Source organism: Dendrobates tinctorius, unplaced genomic scaffold (genome assembly GCF_039654945.1).
Source record: "Dendrobates tinctorius isolate UK_male_01 unplaced genomic scaffold, ASM3965494v1 ptg000315l, whole genome shotgun sequence".
In the NCBI taxonomy this organism is placed as follows: Eukaryota; Metazoa; Chordata; class Amphibia; order Anura; family Dendrobatidae; genus Dendrobates; species Dendrobates tinctorius.
Genome location: NW_027361982.1, coordinates 2,830,152 through 2,856,315, shown reverse-complemented (window position 1 = coordinate 2,856,315; position 26,164 = coordinate 2,830,152). Strand labels below are relative to the sequence as shown.

Here is a 26,164-nt window from a genome sequence, read left to right as displayed (position 1 = left end):
TCTGATGGGTGTCACGGTCTGGTCCGGCGCCTGCCATCTTTTTGAGATGCCGTCCTCCTCCTTCATGCTGCACTCCTGCACAGGCGTACTTTATTTTCCCTGTTGAGGGCAGAGCAGAGTACTGCAGTTCGCAGGCACCGGACCTCTCTGACCTTTCCCGGCGCCTGCGAACTGCAGTACTTTACTCTGCCCTCAACAGGGAAAATAAAGTACGCCTGCACAGGAGGACAGCATCGCTAGAAGATGGAAGGCGCCGGACCGCGACACCCACCGCCCCGCCCCCGGGGAGTATAATCTAACTTGTTTTTCTTCTCTTTCAGGTTTCATCAGGGGGCTTATCTACAGCATTACAGAATGCTGTAGATAAACCCCTGATGGCGGTGGCCGCATCTCTTAGGCCGAAAATGGGGTGACAGATTCCGTTTAATGAGATTGGCCACAGAAGCCAAAATAGTAAAGTAAGCAGGCACCTAGCAAATCTGGTGAATGTAGAACATGCGGAAGTTTTACAGAGGGCCATAAACATGGACAGTGCCGGGCAGGGATCTCCTGACAGTCATCCGTCTGTCCCTAGTGATCAACTGTATATTCTATGTATTCCCTGCAGCGCCCCCACAGGGGAAATGAGGCATTGTACTATTCCTATTGAACTCAATAACCTGTGTAAGGCCAGGATCACACATGTGAGAAACTCTGACGAGTCTCGCATCTTAATACCCGGCACTCGGACCGGAGCGTTCAGCTGCATGTATTTCTATGCAGCTGAACGCTCCGATCCAGGTGGCAGTGCTGGGTATTGATGTGCGAGACTCGGCCGAGTTTCTCGCAAGTCTGACCCCGGCCTAATATATAGAAGTGCCGGGTCCTCCAGAGAGACTCACTTTGTAGCTAATTAGTGAGGATCCACAGCGCCATCTTTTAAAGGGGTTGTCCAGTATTTACATATTGATAGCCGGTCATTAGGATCACATCTTGGTGGTCTGATACATGGCACCCCCACCGATCAGCTTTTACCAGCTCCTGCAGAGGCTGGATGGACAGAGCCAGATCAGCACAGTGCCACACACTGTACAGTGGCTATTCTTGGGTACTGCAGCTCAGATTTTATTCTCTTCAGTAGGAGCTAAATTGCAATACCCGTCCATGGTGCTTTTTACACTATTTATCTGGTCACCGGGAGATAACCGGATATTAACAACTTTAATGTTAATCCAGCTGTACCTAAGTTGCAAACCACCCATTCATTCAGAGTTCCCTTTTTGGATATTTGAGAATGTTTTCTCTTTGTGACTTCACACAACTATCGATAGATATTTTGTGCGCACACAGCTCTCTCTCGTATTTTCTACGAAAACCCTGCAGCCTTTTTTCTGTCTTGTGATGGCTGCTGGTTCTAGTTCACTAAGAGAAATCACATCATGGTGGTGAGGAATGGGGTGGAAAATAGCTCAGTTCACAGCAGCATGTGATGTCTGCCGCCGGTGGAGCGAGTATCAGACCGTGCACTGGATGTCTAATCTGCAGTCAGGCCCAGAGCTGCAATTCTGTTTAGTAGGCGAAATGACTATCTATCCTCTTCAGTGGTTTCCCTGAATACAGATGTATACAGGAAAAGGAAAGTCTCTCATTTAGGCTACTGTTACACTTTTTACCCTTCGCCACGACAGCACCTACTGGAGAGAGGGATCTACCAATAGGAACAGGAAACCTACAGAGATAAAAGAGGGCGGTCCGCCTCTCCTCCTCAGTTGGTTTCCTGTTCCGATGGGAAACAGCAGGATTTTTCTACAGACATACCTGGGCCAAGGGAACCGCCTTTGCAGTCTCTGTGGGAACGGCAGGGGTTCCGGTCCAGAAGCAGCAACGGGGGAGTGCTGTAATCCTGCTCCCTCCTCGTCTGAACAGCCGCAGCAGCAATGGCAGAAACAACGGGTCCGGGTGAGGCCGCCCGGGGTTCTCCTGCATATACACACGCCACCGGGGTCCGGAGATGGCCGTCCCGGTCCGTGTGGGAGCGCGGAACCGGAGGGAACAGATGCAGCCTCCGTTTTCCCATGGCTTCAGCGCCCAGAGGGAGGACGCATATGCAGCGCCGATACCGGAAGTGGTAAGGGGGAACTTCCTGGTCACTAGAGAATCCTCAGCGGCAGGGCGCATGCGCGGTCTCAGGAGCATCGTGAGACCGCGCATAAGCATGTAAAGTGCTCCCCGCCCCCTCCCCGCAGAAGCTGCAAGAGATAAAAAAAAAAAAAAAGGGACAATATTCAGCGGCGCAGCTCGGCGTCCGTATACCAGGTCGAGTCCGCGCAAATTAGCTGCGCCTACCCTGAGGAGGCGCTCCCGGGGGGGGGGGTACCGTCAAAATAATGGAGCACAAAAAAAAAACCCTGCTGCAGAGGGTTTAGCGTGCAAGCATGTCTTGCAGGTGACACTGTGGCATCCAAGGACCACTCTGGCAGAGGTACCTTGGACAAAAGCCACACCAACAAGCCCCCATCTCAGCCTCCTGATCCGGTACTTACAGCTTCTCTGGGTGAGTGGACGATTCCCTGCCTGTCAAGCTGACAAATACATCTCTTCCTCTCTCCCTCTTCTCCTCTTCACTACGTCTCCTCCTCAGGCTTAAAAAAAAAAAAAGGCTATGTAAAAAATGCATTAATGAGACTGCGACATCAGCGTCAGCCACAGAAGTTACGGGCCCTAACCCGGTCTAGTAGTACACCTACACATACTAAGAAACTGACTGTGGCCAGCTCACTCTGTCAAGGATGAGGCTGTGATCTCTGATAGCTCTAACGCATCCACATCGTCATCCTCCTCAGATATGGAGGGGTGTTCGTGTTTCCCCTTAGAGGACATGGACAACTTGGTTAAGTCTGTGAGAAACACCATGTGGTGCACAGACACAAGGGAGCCGCAAACAACGCAAGAATTAATGTTTGTAGGACTAACTGATAGGAAGAGGAGAGCCTTCCCTGTTATACCAGCCATAAAAGCCCTGGTTAAGAAAGAATGGGAGAAACAGGACTAGAGAGGTTATCTCCCCTCGGCCTCAAGGAGAAGGTACTCCTTCAGTGACGAGGAGTTGATAATGTGGTCTAAGGTCCCGAAAGTGGACGCTGCGGTCGCCTCTACCTCAAAACAATCAGCCTTATCTGTAGAGGACGCAGGCGTACTAAAAGATCCACTCGTCCGTAAGGCCGATGCCTCACTGAAAAGGGCATGGGAGGCAGCTACCGGCATGTTTAAGCCGACAATAGCCAGCACTTGCACTGCCCGTTCTATGCTGGTCTGGATTGATCAACTAGACCAGCAAATAGACCAAAAGGCCTCCAGAGACAGATTACGAGCCGCTGTTCCCATGATCCGTGGCGTGGCTGTGTTTATAGCGGACGCTTCTGCTGACTCGTTAAGCTTGGCAGCCAGGACAGCAGGCATACTTAACGCCAGGAGTGGTCTATGGCTTAAAAGCTGGAGAGGCAATACCCAATCCAAGGCAAAGCTTTGTGCCATCCCTTGTGAGGGTGAGTTTCTGTTCGGGAAAACCTTAGATGAGATCCTCACCAAGGCGAAAGAAAGTAAAAAGGGCTTCCCTAACTCCTCTCTCCCAGTTTATAGGAGGGTGTTTAGGAGACGGCCATTTGGCAGAGGAAGGCCAACGGAAAACCAGAATCGTTGGGCCACAAAGGAGGACAAGAACAAAGGTGTCATATTTAAGGAATCCTCCTCCCGTAGAGACAGAAACTAAAGGGCTAGTCCCTCCAGTAGGAGGAAGACTAACCTTTTTCCTCCGAGAATGGGAAAAATCACAGCCAGTTCTTGGGTTCTGAACATTGTTAGAAATGGGCTAAAGATAGAGTTCCATCATGTCCCCCATAACTCGGTTATTATAACATCTCTCAACTCAACAATCCAACAGCAAGCCCTGGAAGTTGAGATTCTAAGCTTGTTAGACCAAAAAGTATTGGTCCATGTGCCCAAAGGGCAGGAAAGGAGTGGATTTTACTCCCCTCTTTTTCTGGTTCCTAAGCCAGATGGCTCTTTCTGGACAATTATCGACCTGAAAAAGCTAAATACATTTGTCAAAAATCAACGATTTAAGATGGAGTCTATTAGATCTACAATTAAACTTCTCTTCCCCAATTGCATGATGGGGGGGCCTAGATATAAAGGATGCTTATTATCTTCCCATCCATTACAGGTATCAGAAATACCTCAGAGTGGCGGTGTCCCTCGAGGACACCATACACCATCTCCAGTTCACAGCCATGCCATTCGGCCTCTCCATCGCACCACGGGTCTTTACAAAGGTGATGCTGGAAGTAATGGCCTTCCTACGCCAGAAAGACACCTTGATAATACCCTATCTGGACGACTTAATAATAGGGAACTCAACTCGACAGTGTAATAGACGAGTTGCTGATGCAATCTTATCCCTACAGGCTCTAGGTTGGATAATAAACTTCAAGAAGTCCAGAGTCGAGCCACAATCCGTCCAGTACTTCCTAGGCCTCCAACTAGACTCCATAAAGCAAAAATGTCTGCTACCACAGGTAAAGATTGCAATGATCAAAACAAAGATCACATTAGCAATTGACAAACCATGCATGTCCTTGAGGGAAGCAGTGTCCCTCTTAAGGTCCCTTACCTCCTGCATCCCAGCGGTTCAGTGGGCCCAGTTCTACACCAGGGAACTGCAACACTAGATTCTCCTAGAGGAGGCTTGTGTCCGAGGGAATTTGGCAAAGAAAATCACCTTATCCCAAACAGTCCTAACTTCCCTAGTATGGTGGTTAGCTGACAATAATCTATCGGGAGGAGTGCCATGGGTGATAACACCTTCCCGTATAGTTACTACTGATGCCAGCCCTGCAGGATGGGGGGGCTCATATGGGAAGGACCTTCTCCCAAGGCCAGTGGGATATAAGCAAGAGACAATATTCCTCAAGCTTAAAAGAGCTGAATGCCGTTAGTCATGCATTATATCACTTCTTTCTACAGCTACAAGGGGAATACGTGAGAATCCTTTCAGACAACACCACAGTGGTAGCATATCTGAACATGCAAGGCGGAACTCGATCAAACAGCCTGATGTCTTCCACAAGAAAAATCTTATAATTAGCCGAAAAGCAATTTTTGTCTCTCTCTGCTCTCCACATAAGAGGAAGAGACCATTCGGAAGCAGACTTCCTAAGTCGCCACACGTTATGGGAATGGTGCCTGAGCCGGAAAATATTCAAACACATCGTGTCACTGTGGGTTCTTCCCAAGATAGATCTCTTTGCCACCAAACAAAACAGACAGGGGTGAAGGTTCACTTCCCTGAACGTGACCAAACTGTCTGGAAATTCTGAATGCCCTCCAAGCAGGTTATCAGGAAGATCAAGGCAGAAAAGGCGAGAATAATCTTAATAGCGCCATTTCGGCCCAGGAGGCCATGGTTTTCGTGCCTACAGGCAATGTCAGTGACAGACCCTTGGGTGCTCTCCTCAACCCACAAGCTCCTCTCTCAGGGGCCATTCTTCCATCCTCAAGTGGACAATCTCCACTTGATGGCTTGGAACTTGAAAGGGAAATGTTGAGAGCAAGAGGGTTCATGGAGGGACTAGTCAATACCCTCCTACAGAGTCGAAAATTGGCTACTACAAAGATTTATACCAGGGTATGGAGGAAGTTCCTAGAGTTCCACACAGCTACCGACTCAAGAGAAGTCCCGATAACACCCATTCTACAATTTCTACAAAAAAAGGGAAAGATCTAGGGCTATCCGTCAACACACTAAAAATTCAAGTGTCTGCTCTAGGGGCCCTCTATAGTTATAACGTGGCAGGCAATAGATGGATAGCCAGATTCATCTCTGCCTGTGAACGGAGCGAACCAGTACACATACCCAGAGTGCCTCCCTGGGACTTGAATCTGGTACTAGATGCCCTAACACGCTCCCCCTTTGAACTGTTAGACTCAATATCCTTTAAGCACTTATCTCTTAAGACAGTACTGCTAGTGGCACTAACTTCAGCCAGAAGGGTCAGCGACATACAGGCACTTTCAATAGAACCTCCGTTCCTGTTAACTTTCCAGGATCAGTTGATATTAAAACCAGACCCCTCATATCTGCCAAAAGTAGCGGGGAAAATTCATAGGTCGCAAGAGATCCACCTCCCTTCATTTTACAATAACCCTTCTACTCCAGAAGAAAAATTCCATACACTAGACGTTAAAAGGCTGATGCACCCCTTCCTCAGCACTTCTTGCATGTCCTCGGGCACGTCAATCACAGACTTGAAGGTGGTGGTCTTGCTCTCTTCCTGGACAGAAGGCTCTGGCTTTACCACGGACACTTCTCTCACTACAGTTGACCCGACCGGGTGACTGTCTTCTTCAGTTCTAAGCTCACAAACTTCATGAGATTTTATCTCTTCATGACCCTTTGCCAAGATGGGTACTGGCCGTTCCGCCTTATCACTCGGGCCCAGCCGCTGTAAATCTTCGTCCAAGCTATTCTCCCGCAGAAGACCTTTTACTACTCCTCTGAGTTCTTCCATCTCCTCCCTAAGGGTCTTGTTCACGCTTTGCCAGGTTGACAGGTGACCTCTGAGCTCCGAGACTTCTTTCTCAAGCCCCTCTACCCTGTGCTTGGCCATTTGTCTGAGGACCCTTTCTCGTTCGAGATGTTCTTCCACTGTCTTTTATCAACTGTATCTTATGGTCTTGTTCTTTTTTGGCCATCACGTCTCGCACCACTACTTCTCTAATTATATCTTCAACGGGTACCACTGGGTCAGCCCCAACAGTTGAGTGATCCCTCCAGTCATCGTCTGACCGTGTGTCTACTCCAGTCGTCTCATCTACCAGCTCACTATCAGTCATGTCACAAGAGGTCAGGTCCGTAAGTTGGGCAGATGTATCCCCTCTTCCGGTCACTCCTACAACTGACTTGTCCACTTTAGCAAGCGACACCGTGTCACTGTCTGCTAGCCCAACCCCTTGCTGTAGAGGAACTCCCCTCTCCCACAAGTCTAGAGTCGACGCCAATAACCACTGGACAGGACAGATTTGGGACTATTGCTACATCCTGTCCCTCGATGTCCCAACCTGTCTCAAAGACTACCCTAGCGACCGGGTAACTCAGTGCGCCCGTGGTTGAAAGTAACCCCCACCTTTCTGCCGGGTATCAGGAGCAACCCGCACTAGAGTCACCGGGCTCCCCGGGTCGACCAGACCAACTATATCTTCATTATCTGGTGGCCACACCCCCTTAGCATCGTACCGCATGGGTAGTTCACCAGGCAGATAGGACAGACATAGGACATTTGCTCCTAGCAACAGTTCATCTGTACCAGCCTTTTCACATCGGGATGCTCCGCCCCCATTCTACGGGTCTCCACCCTTTTTGGGTTACCACCCCCATTTGGGTCACCGCCCCCTTTCGGGATTTCCCCATGTCCTTTCTACAGGTCTCCTTAGACCACAGTTCACACTCAAAGCAGTTTGTCTTTAACGATACCACACAAGTTCTTGTTGGCACCACCACAGCTCCTGCTGTCACCGATCTCCGACACCTCCGGCTGCCATTCACACACAGCTGCTGGTGTCACCTTTGTAACGCCGCCGAGTTACAGCAAGCCGCTTGTCACCTTCGTAACCCCGCCGAGTTACAGCAAGCCGCTTGTCACCTTCTTGCCCCACTGAGCCACTGCAAGCTGACTTGAGAGGGAAAAGGAAAAAAAAAAACACACACAACACAAAACTCACGTGTCCTGTCTGTGTGCTATTCAGGACGTCCATCTCCTCCTGAGACCGTCCAACACACAGGGCCCACCTGGTGCTATTCAGGGAGCCGACCCTCCTCCCAGGGTTTCCCAACACACCGGCCTCACCAGGTCCAGGGGCTCAGCGGGTGCTCTTCAGGACATCCATCTCCGCCTGAGACTGTCCAACACTCACACCTCACCAGGTCCAAGGTCACAAAACGTGCTCCAGGGATCCGATTCTTCTCCCAGAACCTCCCAACACTGACCCTCCAGGACCTTGCACACTGAACCCTCCAGGTACACAGTCTTTCTCACTGACCCCGGTCAGTACAACACGGACATCTGTCCGTTACCTGTGTCGACCACACAGGTTCTCGGGTACCTCTTATCCATTAAGGCACCCTATAGCAATCCACAGTCTCTTTCTCTGACCCCGGTCAGCACATCACATGGATTTCACGACCGTCACCTGCCGGCAGCGCAGGTTCTCGGACCCCTCTACCGCAGAGGTGTCCTAAAAGTCTCTTCCACTGACCCCAGTCAGCATATCACATGGCTTTCAAGACCGTCTGCCCTCCTGGCTCAGCACTGCAACATGTGCTGTTGGAACTGTTGCCCTTAGCAACCGAATTTTGCAGTCTTCGTCCGTTGCCGCTAGCAACAAGGCTACAACACTGCCCATAGCATTCTCCACCAATTGTAAGGTAGCGCTTGTTATTCAGGTAGGATACACTCGCTAGGCAGCCAAATAACCAGGTCCGCACAGGTTTCTCATATAACTCCAACAGTCCATGCGGTTTATTAAGCATCATAAACCAAAGCAATAGGAAGTTCATATCAACAGCATAGCGTCCATGACAGAGCTCCACTCTGTTAACCCTGTAGTCACACAGGTTATGTAATGTCCAATATGCATGCTCTCAAGCCTCAGTTATCTCACCCCGTGGCCGGGTTACCTCATGGTTGCTTCGCCACACTGCAGACGTCCATTCCCTCCCCTGGGAACTCTCAGGCACTTGCAGCCATTAAACACAGCGTCCACACGTGCTGTTAGGAAGGCAGCCACATCTTCCTCATTCGGTCTCACGTCAGCCCAGACGAGACCCTCCATACGGACCAACCGGGTCCAAGCATTCACTCATGTGACCTACCCTGACCACCTTAAATGGTCCGTAGCCACGCCCACCAGATCACATAGCTATGACCTCATCACAGATCCTACAAGCACGCTCAGTCTTTACTATAGGCGTTTTTAAACACACACCTAGGTGGGTTTGTAGGTAGCTGGTTCCACCCGTCTCACCAGCTACCTGGAAAGCTCTCCCTGACAGTGTAGCAAAAGCTCAGCAGTACCTCTGCTGATCAACACACATATTCAAGCTTCCATCCCAAGGCCACATAACGATCATTCAGCATCCTGCCACTCATCCTCTCTCCTGGGACACCCACACAGCGCCCCCTAGTGGACACAGTGGTCACTACACCATAATACATTACCATACTGACCCTGAGTTACATCCTGTATTATACCTCTGAGCTGCACTCAGTATTCTGCTGGTTCAGTCACTGTGTACATACATTACATTACTGATCCTGAGTTACATCCTGTATTATACCCTAGAGCTGCACTCACAATTCTGCTGGTGCAGTCACTGTGTACATACATTACTTATCCTGAGTTATATCCTGTATTATACTCCAGAGCTGCATTCACTCTTCTGCTGGTGCAGTCACTGTGTACATACATTACTTATCCTGAGTTACATCCTGTATTATACGCCAGGGCTGCACTCACTATTCTGCTGGTGCAGTCACTGTGTACATACATTACATTACTGATCCTGAGGTACATCCTGTATTATACCCCAGAGCTGCACTCACTATTCTGCTGGTTTAGTCACTGTGTACATACCTTACATTACTGATCCTGCGTTACATCCTGTATTATACTCCAGAGCTGCACTCACTATTCTGCTGGTGCAGTCACTGTGTACATACATTACATTACTGATCCTGAGTTACCTCCTGTATTATACTCCAGAGCTGCCACTCACTATTCTGCTGGTGCAGTCACTGTGTTCATACATTACTGATCCTGAGTTACATCCTGTATTATATCCCAGAGCTACTCTCACTATTCTGCTGGTGCAGTCACTGTGTACATACATTACTGATCCTGAGTTACATCCTGTATTATACTCCAGAGCTGCACTCACTATTCTGCTGGTGCAGTCACTGTGTACATACGTGACTTTTCTTACAGTGAAGGAGCAGAAGTGCTCGTTTGTTGCTTCTGCTTTTTCACTTCAACAATTGGCCCTTGTCTAATCCTCGGGACCGCACCAGTTAAAACTCGTGACGTTACTGTGTCAAAAGCTTTATGAAGTGACAGTTGCGCTCTAAAACTACAGGAACTGTTAAACCGCTGGTGAGGAAAAGACTGATATGCAAGTGAGTGGCTCAGGACGCTGCCACATAACCCGTATAGCATTACTAAGCTTTGAATCTGACTTTCATCATTTTACAGGCATTTACCTGCACATTGATGGGGGGTCCTAAAACCCTCACCGATTGCTCAATAGACCCCCCAAGCAGTGCACAGGTCAGGACAAAGAAGTACAAAGCCCTTGAATTAATACATACACAATATAGATTAAAAAGGAATCATAGGCTACAAAGCCATACCCCGCAAGAGCTGTGTTCTCCAGTCTGCTGATCTGTGCACTGCTCGAGGTCTATTGAGGAAATGGTGGGTGTCTCAGGACCTGTCGCCCGCCAATCTGCAGGCATATAAAGCGCCTGCCAAATATGGAAAGTCATATTCAAAGTTTAGTATCCAGCTTAAAAGGACATTTGGAATGAAATGTATCCACTATCTGTCAATCATCCCAGTGTAAAACGTTCCTGACAGTATGATTGGCTGACACTCAATGCTCCTCCCATCAAGTGTCCTTTCCAGCCGGATGCCCGGTCCAGGTTACTTTTAGCTGACAATCGGCTCACACTGCTGGGCTGACTGCAACTTGTAGATGATTCCTGTAGCAGCGGGTAAAATGAGCAGATGCAAACATTTTTGTTGCATGAGTCAATACTGAGTGTCGCCGTAATGATAAAAAAAAAAAAAGCAATAATAGTTGTTTGATTTGTTTGTTTTTAGGATTACATTGCCTCTAATGACAGATTGGAGCTTTTTTTGTCCTCCCCTGTGTAGCATTCTGCATTAAGAAGGACTCTGATGATGGAGCGCTGCCGTTCATTCAAGTCCCTTGGTAGGTTCCCAGGGCCGTATGTATGTATTACTAGTGGTAAGAATGGGCCTAGCACCGTGGGGGAGCCGTGGCGCCGTGTGAGCGCATTATGAGCGGGGGGGCGAGACGCCATCTGAGCACACGACAAGGGGCTGTTGATTTTCTTCAGTGTAATATTGTAAATCATACACCAAATTGTGCAGATTTTGTTGAGGGTTTAGTAGCACAGGATTGTCGCAGATTTAGTCTCGTGGACTTCACTCCTGTATCATTAAAAGCTGAAAGTTAATAGCATAATAAATTGATCTGCTGCGGATTTATAATCTGCTCCGAGGTCACTTCTCTCTGTGTTTTTTCTGCAGCGTGTGGATAAATTCATCCCCTCTGCTGCTGCTGTAGTAGATGTAGATCGGCATCCGTTGTCACCAGCAATCTCCATAAATAGATGATGAGGTCCTGAATCCGTGGAGACCTCCTGCATTTTATAGCTAAACGCAGTAGTCAGTTTCTTGTTGTTTTGCATTTTGTTTTTTTTTCTCTTGAAGAATGTAGCATGGTGAAGCCGACTGTCATGGTGAAGATCGAGGAGGAAGACCTTTATGACCCACAGTGTGACGGATGCTCAGAGACCAGCGCAGGTGACCATTCATTTAGTAAATAGGATTGATTATCAGATGAGTGGAGGTCTAGTACCCAACACGCCCCACTAATCAGCTCTTTTCCGTGGAGAGGAGCACTAACTCCATACAACATGTAGTGGCTGTTACTGGTACTTCAGCTCGGCTCCTATTCAAGCTCGTACACAGTGCTATTGCGGCTCTGTACATGCAACTGCCACTGGAGCTGAAAGCAGCTGATCAGTGGGGGGTGTCCAGCGGTCAGACCTCCACCAATGTTGTATTAATAAACTATGTTATGGATAGGTCATCAACATGCCCTTTTTTGGGTCTTCCCCCACTCAGGGCCACCTCCGTTTGCCTTCTCCCCCCACATAGGGCCACCTCCGTCCACCACACCGCAACACACATGGCTGCCTCTGCCTGCCTCCCCCACCACCACCAAGGCTGCCTCCTGTCTGCCTGTGCTCACATTCCCACTGCATCCTGCGCTGCACTTGACATGTGGGCCCGGAGACTTCCCCTTGGATGTAGAATTGTGTACAAGCTGCTTCCTTCCAGCCGCTCACAATCGCTTCCTGACAGAACCCAAAGATGTGGCCGGCAGGAATGAAAGGCATGGAAAGTGAGTTAGAAAAAATGCCCCTTATCCCACAACCAGCAATATATGGATATGAGGCTTCATAAAGTGACTGTTAGGCTATGTGCCCACGTAGCGATTTTCATGCAGAATAAACCTGAGCAGAATCGCACACCCTGCTCCCGGGAAAACGCATGCGTTTTTTGATACGCGTTTGTCAAGCGTTTTTGCCCATATAATTGATGGTATGCGGAATCGCGTGCGATTCTGCAAAATTAATGAACATGCTGCGTTTTTAACTGCTAAGCGTTTCCGCAGCGGTTAAAAACGCACCATTAGCACCATTTCCATTAGAAAACCATTGGATGCTTTTCTTAAGCGTTTCTGCAGCAGAAACGCTTAAACACAACGTGGGCACACAGCCTTAGAGGGGTTTTTTGGTTTCCAGATAAATTTGCAGAAGAATAAAACTGATTTGAAACTGAGACAAAAATAGGCAAAAACTGTAATAATGAATACTCAGTAGTTGGATCATACCAAACTGTAAGTTCTCACCTCTGCACAGGTAACTTTACTGGAATACCCCTGTAATTTAGATATTTTTTTTGTCCCCCAAGAGGACCATACTCGGGTCCTTCCATATTTATTATCCATGAAGCTGAATGAAGCAGATCGGCTCCAACATGAGGTACAAGGGCACAAACCCGAATCTTCCTGGCTGCCCCGGCCGCGCCTGCTTCTGACATGTCCTGTAATTTTATGTTTTGCAGGGTATTCGATGCTTAATCCAGAAATCGCGATAAAGGAAGAAAGAAACGAGGACAACTCCTCTACCAGGAACGAAGAAATGTACGAGGAGGAGGAAAGTCCGGAGAGCAGCGGAGGTGAGTGGTGCGAGCAAGGATTGCAGTCCCGGGTTCTCGCCCCTCTGCCTTTGTGCCTGTTCACTGCCTGGGATTATGGGGGGGAAGGGGTAAAGGATGGAGAAAAGTGCTTTTAAAGGGGATGTCCATCTAAAGAAGTGTTTCTGATAGAACTGCGGAGAACGTACTACTGTACACGTATCGGCACAGCTCATCCCATGTCCTAGTTTCACCATTGGTCCTGGTCTCTTCTTCTTCTTGTCATTTGCTGGACACAGTAGCGAGCAACCATGCTCGAAAAATATGCTTGAGTAGCCGTAGCTGCATGTCTGGCAGCTGTTCAACAGCTGCAACACATGCAGAGGTTGCCTAACAAACAAGGAATCCTTGCACGTGTTGCGGTTGTCGAACAGCCACGAGACATGTCACTACAGCGATTCGAGCATATTCTTCAAGCACGCCAAAGACACTCGGCACACGAGTGTGCTCGCTCATCACTACGGACCACCAAGCAGAGCTAGCCCCTTATCATGGTGCCAGACTTACCTGGTGACATGAACCAAGTGGCCTATGCATTCGCACACAGAAGATGTGAAGGAATAGGTAAGAATATCTTTTTATTTAGAAACTTTTGACCCTTTGGCTGTACATGTAGAGCAGACGTGCACCCCATCCTATGGATCTAAGCTGATGACATCCGGCGACGGCTGTGTTATATAGCTGCCTTCCCAGAGTAACTTCTAATGTCCATGTACAGTGCAGACTCATCGCCGTGTCCCAGTTGCTCTATTTTTAAAGGACGGACGTTCTCTTTGGAAATTTTTTCCCCCTCCATTTTATTTCTCCTCTTCACTTGATTTGCAAAGTAACAGCTGGCCGCTAATGCAAATTCTCCTCTTCCCCAGGTCATTATGTAAAACACATCGTGGTGAAGCATGAACAAGATGAAGGTGCCTATGGAATAGCTGAGCATCAGTATGAAGAGAGGATTAGCTCCCCCGAGCCCAGTCCAGGTAACTCTCCACCACAGGCTCTGGGAATGGGGGGATTAGCCTGTCTGCTTGTAGATGTGATTGACTACTTCATAATGGTGATACGGATCATGGGGAGGACACACTGCACAATCTGCTGTTTTGGTGCTTTGGAAATGGTCTAGATTGAAAATCTGCTTTGGTTGTGTGTATGCAGCTCCCATGTATGACTGTGTCATCATCAGAACAAACCCTCCATGTCAGCTAATCTTGTAAATGTGTTATTGTTCTCCTGCTCCCAAAAATCATCCTTGAGACACAAAACTGCATCTAAGCTGAATTCGCAAAACGGAATTTTTTAATCTAGACTTTGCAAAGTTGCAGATTTTTTTATGTATTGGCAAAAATATATAAATGACTCCATAAATCTTCATACTCTGTAATAGTCACGTCCAATAGGTGTGCATTTTCCACTTGAGTACAGTCATGTGAGAAGATGACGGCTGATGTTGTAGAAGGGGAAGCGGCTCTTCTCGGCATGCAGATACGGCCGAGGTCTCCTGTAATGCAGATTACTTTCCTTTTTTTTTTTTTTTTCTACTTCTCTATTCCATTAATGTGGCTTTTGCTGTTTTTTAAACCATTGGGCCCTTGTTCCACTCCCAGAAGCGGCTGCTTATCTTTCGTTCTGTATTTACATCCAAATCTGATCCATCTCTAACATTCAAATTTCCATCTGGGTGGCCCCAGAGGAGCAGGAAATGTCCCGCGGCCGGCCTGTTTTTTCTGTAGAGAGCCAGACGGCCTACAAGGTGCGCAACAGGAGGATGGCAATCAGGGTGGAAGAACTGATCCGCCAAGTCCAGCATCACCCTGCGCTCTGGAGGCCTTCAGACCCCGGATACAGCGACCGCTATAGAAAAGCTACAGCGTGGCTCGCCGTGTGCCAGAGCCTGTACCCTGATTGGGATGAGCTGGATGAAGGGGATAAAGGGATCCTAGGTAAGCCCAATGTACCATGTATATAAACTTAATACCAGTCTGCACAGTGTGTGTGACGAGCCAACGATGCTGCACCACCACATCCTTCTCTGATTAATTTCCTGTCAACATTGTTATTAATTACCAAGTATTTAACCAAAAAGAGAAATTGGGAAATGTAGATGTGTTCCAGAATTACACAGAAACCTTCATTATAATATTAAATCACATTATTTTATTTTTAAGTTTCTGCTCCGTTCTGTCGCTTTAATTCAAATTTTCATGAAAAATGAAACCTTGAACTGACAGAGACTAATATTAAAGGGGCTTTGTGATCCACAGAGGACTTGCAGCGCATTATTCCCATGGTTCTCCCATGATCAGGTAATCTCGTCCGTGCCATAGACCACTGAATTGAGCTCCGGGACACATGTACGGCCTCTCCATTCAGCATCAACCTGTCGTGATTCTGGCGATTAGTGGCAGTCGTGGCACCCGCTTCATTATAACCTGTCCACCGGATTGCGGGTGACCTTTTGTAGACTGGATTGTCTCTTTAACAAAAGTAACTGAAAAACCGACTTCACGTCATGGGTCAGACTTATCATTTATGGTTTTGTCTTGAGGTTTTTTTTTCTTCTTTTGCTGGTGGAATCTTCTCCAAGTTCTTCACAAATGGCACAGACAGGGTGACAAATATTTTGCAAATTTAATTATATATTTGTCTTTCGTGGATTTGCACCTTTTTAGCGTAAAAAGTTGCACAATCCTTTGTTTTGAAAACTTTTCTGCGCCATTTAGAATTAACGCACATGTTAGACCGATTCTGTGCTCTCCAGGGCTGGAGGACGATTGTGCACGCGACATTGTGAAAAGATGCAGATAATGAATTGGGCTAAATATCTGGAGAATGAAGATGACAGAGGTTACCACTTTGGCTTTTTCTGTACTTTTCTCAGCTGATGTTGTATGTGCAGAGAAACAAAAAGCCTGTAAAAGGCAAATGGGGCAACAGGTTCAATTATTATCTTTAGCAAGAAACAAATAATTTCCCCTAAGGATGACAAATGCTTTGAGTAAGAACATGTGTGGGACAACGTCTAGAGATGATTGGTATGTGAATGTCGATAAATTTTAACTCCTTTCTGATGGAATCTGGAATCAGTTGTTATAACAGTAAATCCACTGTGAAGATTGAGATGAAGATCTTGGACAGTCCTTGGTGTGAGAACATTGACCACCACGGACTCCCCACCTGAACATCACAAATTGTGTTGGAGAGGACTTGGAATCACGAGAAGCAGAAAATGCACCAATTCTCAAACACCTTTCTAAATGCTTTATTTTATTTTTTTTTTAAACTGAAAACTAATCGCATGTCCAGAAAGAACTTTGTAATAATAGAAGTCTCCCCACACAATATTCTGCTATGTTTGCCATTTCTTCTTTTTCTGAGTTACTTTGGGTATTTTGACTGGAAATTGAACAGAAGGGAGGTCCTGAATGATAGATAATCATCACTGTTATTTGTCTCATCCTCGGACGTCCGCTGCAGGTGCCATATTTACCAGCGTGTATATACGTTGCCCCCACCACCCCGTTATATATTAGTGACACATGATGACTTTATCGATTTGCGCAGTTGCATTTTTATTCAGGATTTTACATATTTTTCTAATTAGTTCATTAACGTTTGTGTTTTCTTGTCTTTGCAGAGAATCTTATCCAGAAAAGATGGAGGAGCGCTCGTGATCAGTTTAGAAGAGAAATAGTTAACTACGAGGGCCTGAGCGGGTCGGCTCCACTCACCAAGAAGCCGTACATGTACCTACAGCAACTGATGTTCCTGAAGCCCGTCCTGGACCTGCGGCCGTAAGTCTACTTTCCTTTTTTTTTTTCTTTTGGCTTTTTTTGCAGTTTGATTTTTTTGCAAATGTGTCTATTTTTTCTTATGTTTAACTATAGTGCAAATTCCAAGTCTGGGGCAGAGGGAGATGCCAAGGTGGCCCGGGAACACCTGCCGGGGGAGACAGAGCCTGAGCTGAGTGCAGCTAGACCAGCAGTTGTGGCCCCCGAGAGCTGCATCGAGCTTCCCGCCAGCACCTCTGCCACCTTCCAGCATGCTCCACCATATCGACTTCTAGGGAGGAAAAACAAGAAGACTGCCGCCCCCCCGAGCTACACTACTGTGGAAACCTTTGACGGCCAAGTACTCGACTTTGTACAGAGAAACATTGAGGAGGATTCGGAGGATGCGTTCTGCCGCAGCCTCGGACATTACATAAGACAAGTCCCTCAGGGATGGAGGTTGCGGCTGCGTACCGCGATACAGACACTCATAGAGGGATTCATGCCCCCCAATAACCCAGAACAGGTTCTCGGGTTACTCAGCCAGGTTAAGCTTGCCCGTCCTGCTTGTGCGGCTCAACCAATGCACGTTGAGATTTCTGCCACGTCAGCGCCAATGTCTGCCTACCAGTCACCCACTCAGCTCATGAATGGCCGCTCTGCTTCCAACAGGACATATGCGTCTTATCCACAGTCCTCTCCCCGTCATCACCTGCCGCAGGGCAGACTCTCCTCAGGCTATGTCCACCATCACCAGCCCGGCTATCCCGTCCGTCATGAATCAAGCCCACCTGTCCCTCTAAACTCTGGGGTCTCCTCTAATTCTGTTTCTCCTCACTCTCACATCCCACCCTCCTCTCTGTCCCCCAATCATTCCCACCATTTGCCTATTTCATCCTGCCCTACCTCATACTATGGCCCCACCGCCCGCACCCAAATCCCCTACTCTGACTCGTGCTCTCCTGAGTCCCATCAGTCCTCCCCTATGAATGTTTCATCTTCCCCATCATCCCCTCCCAGGTTTTTAGACTTAAATTAACAATTTTTATTTTACTTGGGGCACATTTGGGGCTTTTATATTTTTATGTAGAGAAATATTTATAGAGAAATATTTATATAGGTCTTTGGGTCGTGTAGGGCGAGATGGACGGTTAGTACTAATGCTGTGGGTGGTGAATGTATGGCATTGAGGTGGGTGAAGAAAAAAATGTCTCCTTCACTGCAGAGAATGGATAAAGTCCAAACCCTGTACACCTTCATCTGAGAGGAGATGATCACAGCACACAAGTGCATTTCTAATGACCGGGACTGGCCGCTCCGCTCCATGTCAGGGTCATTGGACCCAAAGATCTGGAAAAGCAATTGATAATCTGCCCGGACACCAGTGACTTGGAGGCTTCCAGATACTGTACAACTTGTACACGCAATGTGGAAAATTTTTATCAAAAGTAGGGCAAGGAGATTGGGGGCAGTTGTCCAAAGCAACCAGATTCCATATTTTTGGAAAAAGAAAACTGAAGTCTGATTAGCTGCTGTGGTTACTACAACTCCCAATTTCCTCTGCGTCACATTTGGTAAATGATCTGCACTGTGCAGCGTGAATTAAGAAAAATTTTCCCCAACTTGGGGACACAAAATATTTGAGCAGGTGGGTTACGTTACAACTTGGTTACTTTACATCTTGTCACTAATATGTTTTATTTCTGTTATTTAATGATGTTTGTACATATTTTATTTAGTAAAAGTATTATGTTGCTACTTTGTGTGTGTGACTTCTGTCAAAAGACTCGAAGTTGCCTTACAATGGGGGTGGCGAGGGTGTCGGGGGGCTCGTACAGCAATCTGATACAACCGTAATAAAGGGTCAGTACATGTAGATATTACACGCGGTGATTACTCGTAGAGATGGTCGTTCACACTTGTATCTTCAGGGTACAAATGACATATCAAAGAGGTCCGCTAGGGAGTTTCCTCCTGGGGTATTAGGTTGTGGTCTAGCGTTGAACAAGGACATTTGGACTCGTTCGATGGACTGAGGACTAGAGATGAGAGAACCTAAACTTAAAAGTTTGAGGTATGTACTGGACAGTGCGTGTCTGGTGTTAAACGTCGAATCCTGATTTCTCTCGGAAATCCATTGTGTGATGTTCGGAGGTGTGGGGGAAGTCCTTTGCAGAGAGAAACAATTTTCCAGCTCAGAAGTTTGGGTCCCCATTGTTTTCAATGGAGTTCTGGTTCAAGTTCTGATACCTGAACCATGTAATACCAGAACCTGAACTTCCACATGTCCGCTCATCCCTACTGAGGACCCCTCCTCGCGCCTCCATGTCTGCAGTTCCCTGTATCGGCAACTCTGGGGCAGCTTTGCTTGTAGTGACAGGATTGCCATTTTGGTGATATCCCAAATCCACTTATCCAAATCTTTCAGCAGAAACGTGAATTGCAGCAAGGCCCAGAAAGAGAGTCTCAGTATGTGACCACAGTATTCCAAGTCATAGCATGAACTGATGGAAAATCTGCATTTAAACCAAATTGCATAATTTTAGCTTTTGTTTTACACACTTATCTTTAATTAAAATTAAAGTACTCCAGCAAATCACAATTCACACATCTATTCAACAGTAAACCTAACATCCATATAATATACTGATGTATTACAATATAATTAAAAAGAAAAGACCGAGCACAACAGATCCACAAATGAGGACGATCTCCAACCCCCAGTATTTAGAAATCCTGTGAATTCAGAGGATTGTTAGGCATCATAAAAAGAAAATGATTCTGTCTTCTAAGGGATCGGACTCTGAATCCTACTTCTATGTTGAGCAACCCCGGAGCACGACCCAACAGTGTGAATATAACCCCACGTCAATACCAGATTTTACTTCAGGAACTAAAAGCCCCGTTTTATGGCGTCTGGAAGGAGCATAATAAACTCTATGAAATAATAATTAGAACTGGATTGAAACGTCCCGACGCAGTACTGCCTGATCCTGCGGCATCGAGCATATGGCCGGAGCCCGATTATAGACAGAGACTATAAGACTGCATCTCATAACTTGTATACCGTATGAAGAGATGTCACGGGCTGATTGAGATGTGAGGACCCTTATGATGCAGTCTGTGACTGGAGCATATTGAACTTCAGGATCAGTATCTGGGTACATTGTTCTGTAGATGGGGAGAAATCCCATTTCTGGCTCCTATTTGTGCAGCAGGGTCTTTGTAACATGGTGATAATTCCATCCTTCTTTCTTTTGTTACTAGATTATATTGTAGTAAAGATTAAAGAGGAAGAAGAGGAACCTTATAGGATGGATTATCAGCCGGCTATAGGCAGAGGCAGTCGCCCCCTCACCAATACAGGTGGGTGCTGAATCTTATTTTACTTATATAGCGACATTATTTCCACAGCTTTACAGATGTCATTGTCGGGGTCGTAAACGACAATGAATCCTCATTCACCAGTCATTCCAAATCATTGTGCGAGCGCAAAACATCTGGTACCGATTAAGAATGACTCAGACACGCAGCTGATTCAGTCTTAGCTAATGTCCTGCATCCACACCTGTCAGGAGCAGTACAACAACTGGCTTTATTTACAAATACACAATACTATATTGAGTGTTAGGGGAAGGCGTGCATTAGGCGGGGTTTATGCAGTATACATCTAGTGTCCAGTCTCTCTCTGATTCGTCAAAACGTCTCCCGATGGTTACTTCTTCTTCACATTCCTGAGTTATCTTTTTTTAGGAGAAATGAAACTTAACTTAACTCTTTAGACACTGAATTTAAGTGAAAGTAAACACTGGCAGCCATCTTTAATACAGTTACATTTGCATTAGCAAGCAATTAGGAAAAACTTATTGTTTCACAGTATAAAAATATAAAAGTTATATAAGAAAATATATTTTCACCTTGACAATCCCCCCTAAACACTAAGTTTTTCCCTTAATGAAAGATCCTTCGAGACTGTCCATGTGATGGGGAAAGGGGAGGTGGATTTCTTCATCCAGACACCTCAGAAGCTCTCCCCTAGCGAGAGGCCTCCAGGCAGCTGAACCCTTCACTAACCTCACATGGAGTTCTCCCGCTGTCCCTAAACTAAGTCTCTTAACATCATCTGAGAATGGGGGGTTTTGTCTACTCTCTTGAGGGGAATATACTTAGGGATCTCCCCTAGATCAGTACCATCGTACTCTGGTGGGTCTACTTCTTGATTGAGGAAGGTGCCAGTCGGAGTTGCTTTGGCAATAACCTTTTTATACAAGGGAATAACACAACAAAGAGTTATCGATCCAATTACAAGGAGGGCAATCAGTACTATACAAGCTTGTTGAAGGAATCCCTTGAGTCCACCCAACCAGCCGGAAAAGAAAGATGTGTCTACTCCAGCATTAGTTTTCAATTCTGCTGCTAACCCAGTTATCTTTTTAAGGGCTATCATGGTTTTTCCATTCACTCCAAAGTTCTGAGGGATATAGGTACAACACTCCTCTCCCACCATCCCACAAACTCCTCCTTTCTCAGCTAATATCATATCAAGGGCCAGTCGATTTTGGAGCGTCATTCTAGTGTTAGGGCCCAATTCTTCAACTATACCTTGGAAGGCATCTTGGCTGAAATTGACAAACCTTTGTTCACTGTAATATATGTAATTGATCCATTCAACATTTTTATTAATCTGCACCTGTGGGATTATAGAAGCAAAGCCAGCATAGATCTGGTTCTGGGCTTTAAATTGGTCAGGCACCCCCCTTGGCACTCCAATAGCATCAATATATACTAGTGGATCTTCTTCATAACTCATATGGAGCTGATCGAGGCTTCTCCTTTTCCTGGTAGGTTCATCAGGTATCTTTGGATCCCAGGGTAGAATCTTGAACTGCATAGCTAGTTTAACAAGGGTGCATTGGCCTGTCCAGGCATTTGGCAACCTAGGACGGAGCTTACCATCTCCACATAACCAATAAATGTCATACATATATTGTGTATGTTTGATTAACAAGTCAGTATCTAGAGAACTATTCTTTTTGCAGAAACCTGTCTCGAAGATCCCTACTGGTGTACCTGTGGTGTCGTGGGAATTATAGCAGGTGTAATTGTCAGCTAATACAGTTACTTCTCCTGGGACCTTTAGTTTGGGTTCCTTATGAATTAGTGGGACGTAATCTGGGCAATCAGTGGGCTTCAAACCTTTCAACAAATTCATGACACAGGCAGTGGTGTTGTCATCAGGGAAAAGCAATGCATGTGTGTATAGGTGTGTATTCGCAGCAGCACAAGCAATACATCCTACAGAGATATTCTGGACTTTTACATTGTACCTCACCCATTCTAACCACAAATTTTTCCTTGGGGCTGTTTGTGTTTCTATGGAGAAAACCTCTTGCCAACTGAGACCTGGAATGGGGATCACTTCATTAACTACACTTTGCAAACGCTCACCTGGGCCTATTTTAGGTGTACTGGTAACGGGGGCCTTGGTTGGTCTGAAGCTAATATCCTGAAGCCGTATATGGCCTAAATACGCATAAGGTCCAGCACTAAATACATAATTATAATGCCTTCCTAGTACGAACGTCTGCAGATCAGCAGATTGAGGGCTTTCAAGATTTAGGAGAAGGGGGTGACAGCTTCTACCCCATTTACAGCCCCTAAATGGTTGCAGAAGGGCTGTTAGATGCATTCTCTCACGAAGACTCCTACCCGTCCCATCCTTGGGGAACATGGCTTCGCTAGGTTTATATCCCCAATCATTCCCCGTACTCCAGGCAGCATCTGTCCAATAATGACAATTATTGTTGTCTTGTCTGGTAACACACATATAGAACTGGATGATCCCCTCTACCACCCGTTCAGTCTCAAGGCACTTGACTACATCACAGAAATCAAATCGCCAGATATTCACCGGGGCTGTCAGGTTCACCCAGAGAATAAAGGGACCAGAATTCTTATTTACAATAGGGGCCGAAGAGGTAGGGGCGAGGATGGCCCCCAGTCCCAAGGTCAAAAACAACAGCAACATTTCCCTTCAGTCACTACTGTGACTAAACACTGGTTCGGTCTCTTTTACAGTGTGAAGCGTGAATCCAGGTGCTCTTTCCTTCAAGTTTTACTGCAGTGGGGGTGACCAGGATCACCGTGTGGGGTCCTTCAAATCTCGGCTGGAGACAATCTCTGCGCACAAACTTTTTCACATACACCAGGTCTCCTGGCACAAAGTCATGGACCACGTCACCTGTGGATTCTGGAAGAGAAGCAGAAACTGTAGAGTGGGTGTTAGACAGTTCCTTAGACAATGCAATCACAAATTGTACAACTTTATCATTTGTCTCAGACAACTCTTGTGGCCTAATGTCTCCTATTTTAGGTGGAGCACCAAAAAGAATCTCAAAGGGAGTCAGGCCGTGTTTTCCCTGTGGGGTGTGTCTGATATGGTATAGGACCACGGGGAGCAAATCTGGCCATGGGAGTGGGTAGTCCTGGCTCATTTTAAGCAACTGGGTCTTAATTGTGGAGTTCATTCTCTCAACTTTGGCTGAACTGGAGGGGTGATAGGGGGTGTGCAGACCCAAATCTGTCCCTAACATGTGCCACAATTCCTTGTAGACATCGGCAGTGAAGGCTGGGCCTTGATCTGATTCAACAACTTCGGGAATTCCAAATCTGCACGAAATTTCAGTGATGAGCTTCTTAGCTGTAGTTTTGGCAGTCATGTTGGTCACTGAGTAGGCTTCGGGCCATCCTGAGAACATATCCACAGCCACTAGGATGTACTCATACTTTCCTGACTTGGGCATCTGAATATGATCAACCTGGATTCTCTGCCAAGGGTAGTCTGGTTTGGCAAGATGCTGAAGTGGAACCTTGGCGGTGGCTGTTGGGTTACAGATGGCACAGACTGGGCAGGCTCTTGAGTAGGCTGTGACAGTGGTAGAGATTCCTGGGGCCCAGTAGAGCTTCTTGATACAGGCCAGAGCTTGGTTCTTTCCTCGATGAGTTGATCCATGAGCCCATGCTGCAACGGCTGGATACATTCTTTTGGATAGACAGGGTTTCCCATCCACCTTATAGAGTCTAGGAAATTGGTATTGTCCGGCAGAACTACGATTCCCATGAATGGCTCCTGCAGCTTCCCACTGCTTCTTTTCTTCTTTAGAGGTCAACTTTTGTTCTTCCCACAATCTCTCTTCAGGTGGTCGGGCTGGCTTCCAGACAGATCCGGTGGCAGGGTATTCCATTTCCATGTCTTCTATCAACTCCCTCTTCTTTCTTCGGGCTTCGGACTTCTCAAAGTCTCGTTCTTCTTCTGCTTGGGTAGCTTCTTTGGTTGCCTGTTCTCTTGTTTGTGCTCTGGTAAGCACAGGCATCACAGGTGTATCAGTGCCTTCCCAACAGGGTTTTTCTGGTGCTGTTTCTTCTTCTTCCCACTTTGCTGAGACATTCTTTATGGCAGCAGCTTTGGCAGCTTGATCTGCTAAATGGTTTCCTCTAGTCTCCTTCGAATTGACTTTCCCGTGAGCTTTGACCTTGATCACCGCAATTTGTACAGGTAGCTCCAATGCCTTCATCAGGGCTTTAATCCTTAGTGCATGTTTAACAGGGGTTCCTGTAGCCGTAATGAACCCTCGGGACTTCCACAGGAATCCAAAATCGTGACAGATTCCATAGCCGTATCTTGAGTCAGTGTAGACATTGGCCGTCTTCCCTTCTGCTAGATAACATGCTTGTTGTAGGGCCACAAGTTCGGCTTCTTGAGCCGAAAGGTGAGGTGGCAAGGCTTCAGCCAGAAGGACTTCTGTTTCAGTGGTGACCGCATATCCAGTGTGGAACTTGCCATAAGAGTCTGCAAATCGAGATCCATCAGTCCATAGTTGCAAATCAGGGTTGAGAAGTTCTTGAGTTACCACATTTTGTGGTGCAGAGGCTTCTTGTTCCAGTGCTTTTATACAGTCATGCGGGTCATCAGGTGACCTCCCGTCTGGTAAGTCCTTATACCCGTCAGGGAACTCCCCCCTAGAATGTGGAAGCAAAGTGGCTGGGTTGATGGTAGTACATTTCTGGAAGGTGATGTTGGAGGGCAGAAGTAGAGAGCACTGAAGTCTGAGATGTCTTTGGCTCGTCAGATGCTTAGGAGATGTTTGTTGGAGGACAGCAGAGAGATCATGTCCAGCTTGAATGACCAAGTCATGACCAAGTGCTATGTCAGCAGACTTATCCAGAAGAACATGGGCTGCATGCACAGCCTTGAGACAGGAAGGAGCAGTTCTGGCAACAGGGTCTAGCCTGGCTGAGTAGTAGGCTAGAGGACGGAAACGATCAGCATGTTTCTGTGCCAGCACACCAGAGGCATGTCCTTCAGATTCTGAAACAAAGAGATGAAACGGCTGAGTGTAGTCAGGGAGACCCAGAGCAGGGGCGCTGACAACAGCTTCCTTGAGAGCCAGGAAACAGTCCTTTTGCTGAGCATAGATATACGGATTTTCAGCATGATCCCAGTCCGGTCCTCCAGTCTTGAGGCAATCATACAAAGGTTGCATGAGTCTTGAAGCATCCGGAATCCACTGTCTGCAGTAGGTAATGAGTCCTAAGAAAGACTGCATAGCAGAGTATGTCTTTGGATAAGGGATATCCTCGATTGCATGTTTTCTATCCTCGGTGAGGTGTCTCGAGCCTTGAGAGATGCAGTGTCCGAGGAAGACGACTTTCTCTTTGCACCACTGGACCTTGGCCTTTGAGACTTTGCAGTTGGCAGAATGAAGAAAAAGGAGCAAGGACTCAGAAGCAGCAAACAGATTCTCTCCAGTTCCACAGAGGAGTAGGTCATCAACATACTGGAGAAGCGTGACATGAAGATTCTGTAACACCCACGGATCCAGGGTCATCTTCATAGCATGAGTGAACTGGTTAGGGGAGTTCTGGGCACCCTGTGGTGTCCTGGTCCAGGTCAGCTGAGATCCTTGAAACGTGAAGGCAAATAAAAACTGTGAGTCTTCATGAAGCGGGACACTGAAGAAAGCATTAGCCAGGTCAATAACGGTGAAGAGTGTTGCTGAAGTAGGCACTTGAGAAAGCAAGGTGTTTGGGTTGGGTACCACAGGAGTTTCCAAGATGGTGGCTGAATTGACTGCTCTGAGGTCCTGTACAAGTCTGTACTTCGGAGGGTCTCCAGGAGCTGTCTTCTTCTTCACTGGAAACAGGGGTGTGTTACAGGGTGAAACACATCTGATTAGCACTCCAGAATGTAAGAGGGAGGTAATCTGAACTCCAAGGCTCCGCTCTTGGGCAGCCTTAAGCGG

General features: G+C 46.9%; 1 protein-coding gene across 4 annotated transcripts in view; it reads left to right on the top strand.

Moving 5' to 3' along the window:
* LOC141073818 (uncharacterized) overlaps window positions 1-26,164 on the top strand; it is a 52,274-nt gene that overhangs the window by 9,167 nt on the left and 16,943 nt on the right. The window contains exons 1-8 of one of the 4 annotated variants that reach the window (XM_073561272.1): window positions 10,919-11,023; window positions 11,548-11,640; window positions 12,817-12,887; window positions 12,970-13,083; window positions 13,968-14,075; window positions 14,784-15,035; window positions 16,730-16,886; window positions 16,980-18,620. In XM_073561272.1, coding sequence (XP_073417373.1) covers window positions 12,978-13,083; window positions 13,968-14,075; window positions 14,784-15,035; window positions 16,730-16,886; window positions 16,980-17,901 — 1,545 coding nt within the window. In that variant the 5' untranslated portion in view covers window positions 10,919-11,023; window positions 11,548-11,640; window positions 12,817-12,887; window positions 12,970-12,977 and the 3' untranslated portion in view covers window positions 17,902-18,620. Of the gene's footprint in view, window positions 1-10,911; window positions 11,024-11,547; window positions 11,641-12,816; window positions 12,888-12,969; window positions 13,084-13,967; window positions 14,076-14,783; window positions 15,036-16,729; window positions 16,887-16,979; window positions 18,621-20,129; window positions 20,229-26,164 lie in introns of those variants that run through there. The other 3 variants (XM_073561271.1, XM_073561269.1, XM_073561273.1) reach the window with 3 other exon arrangements.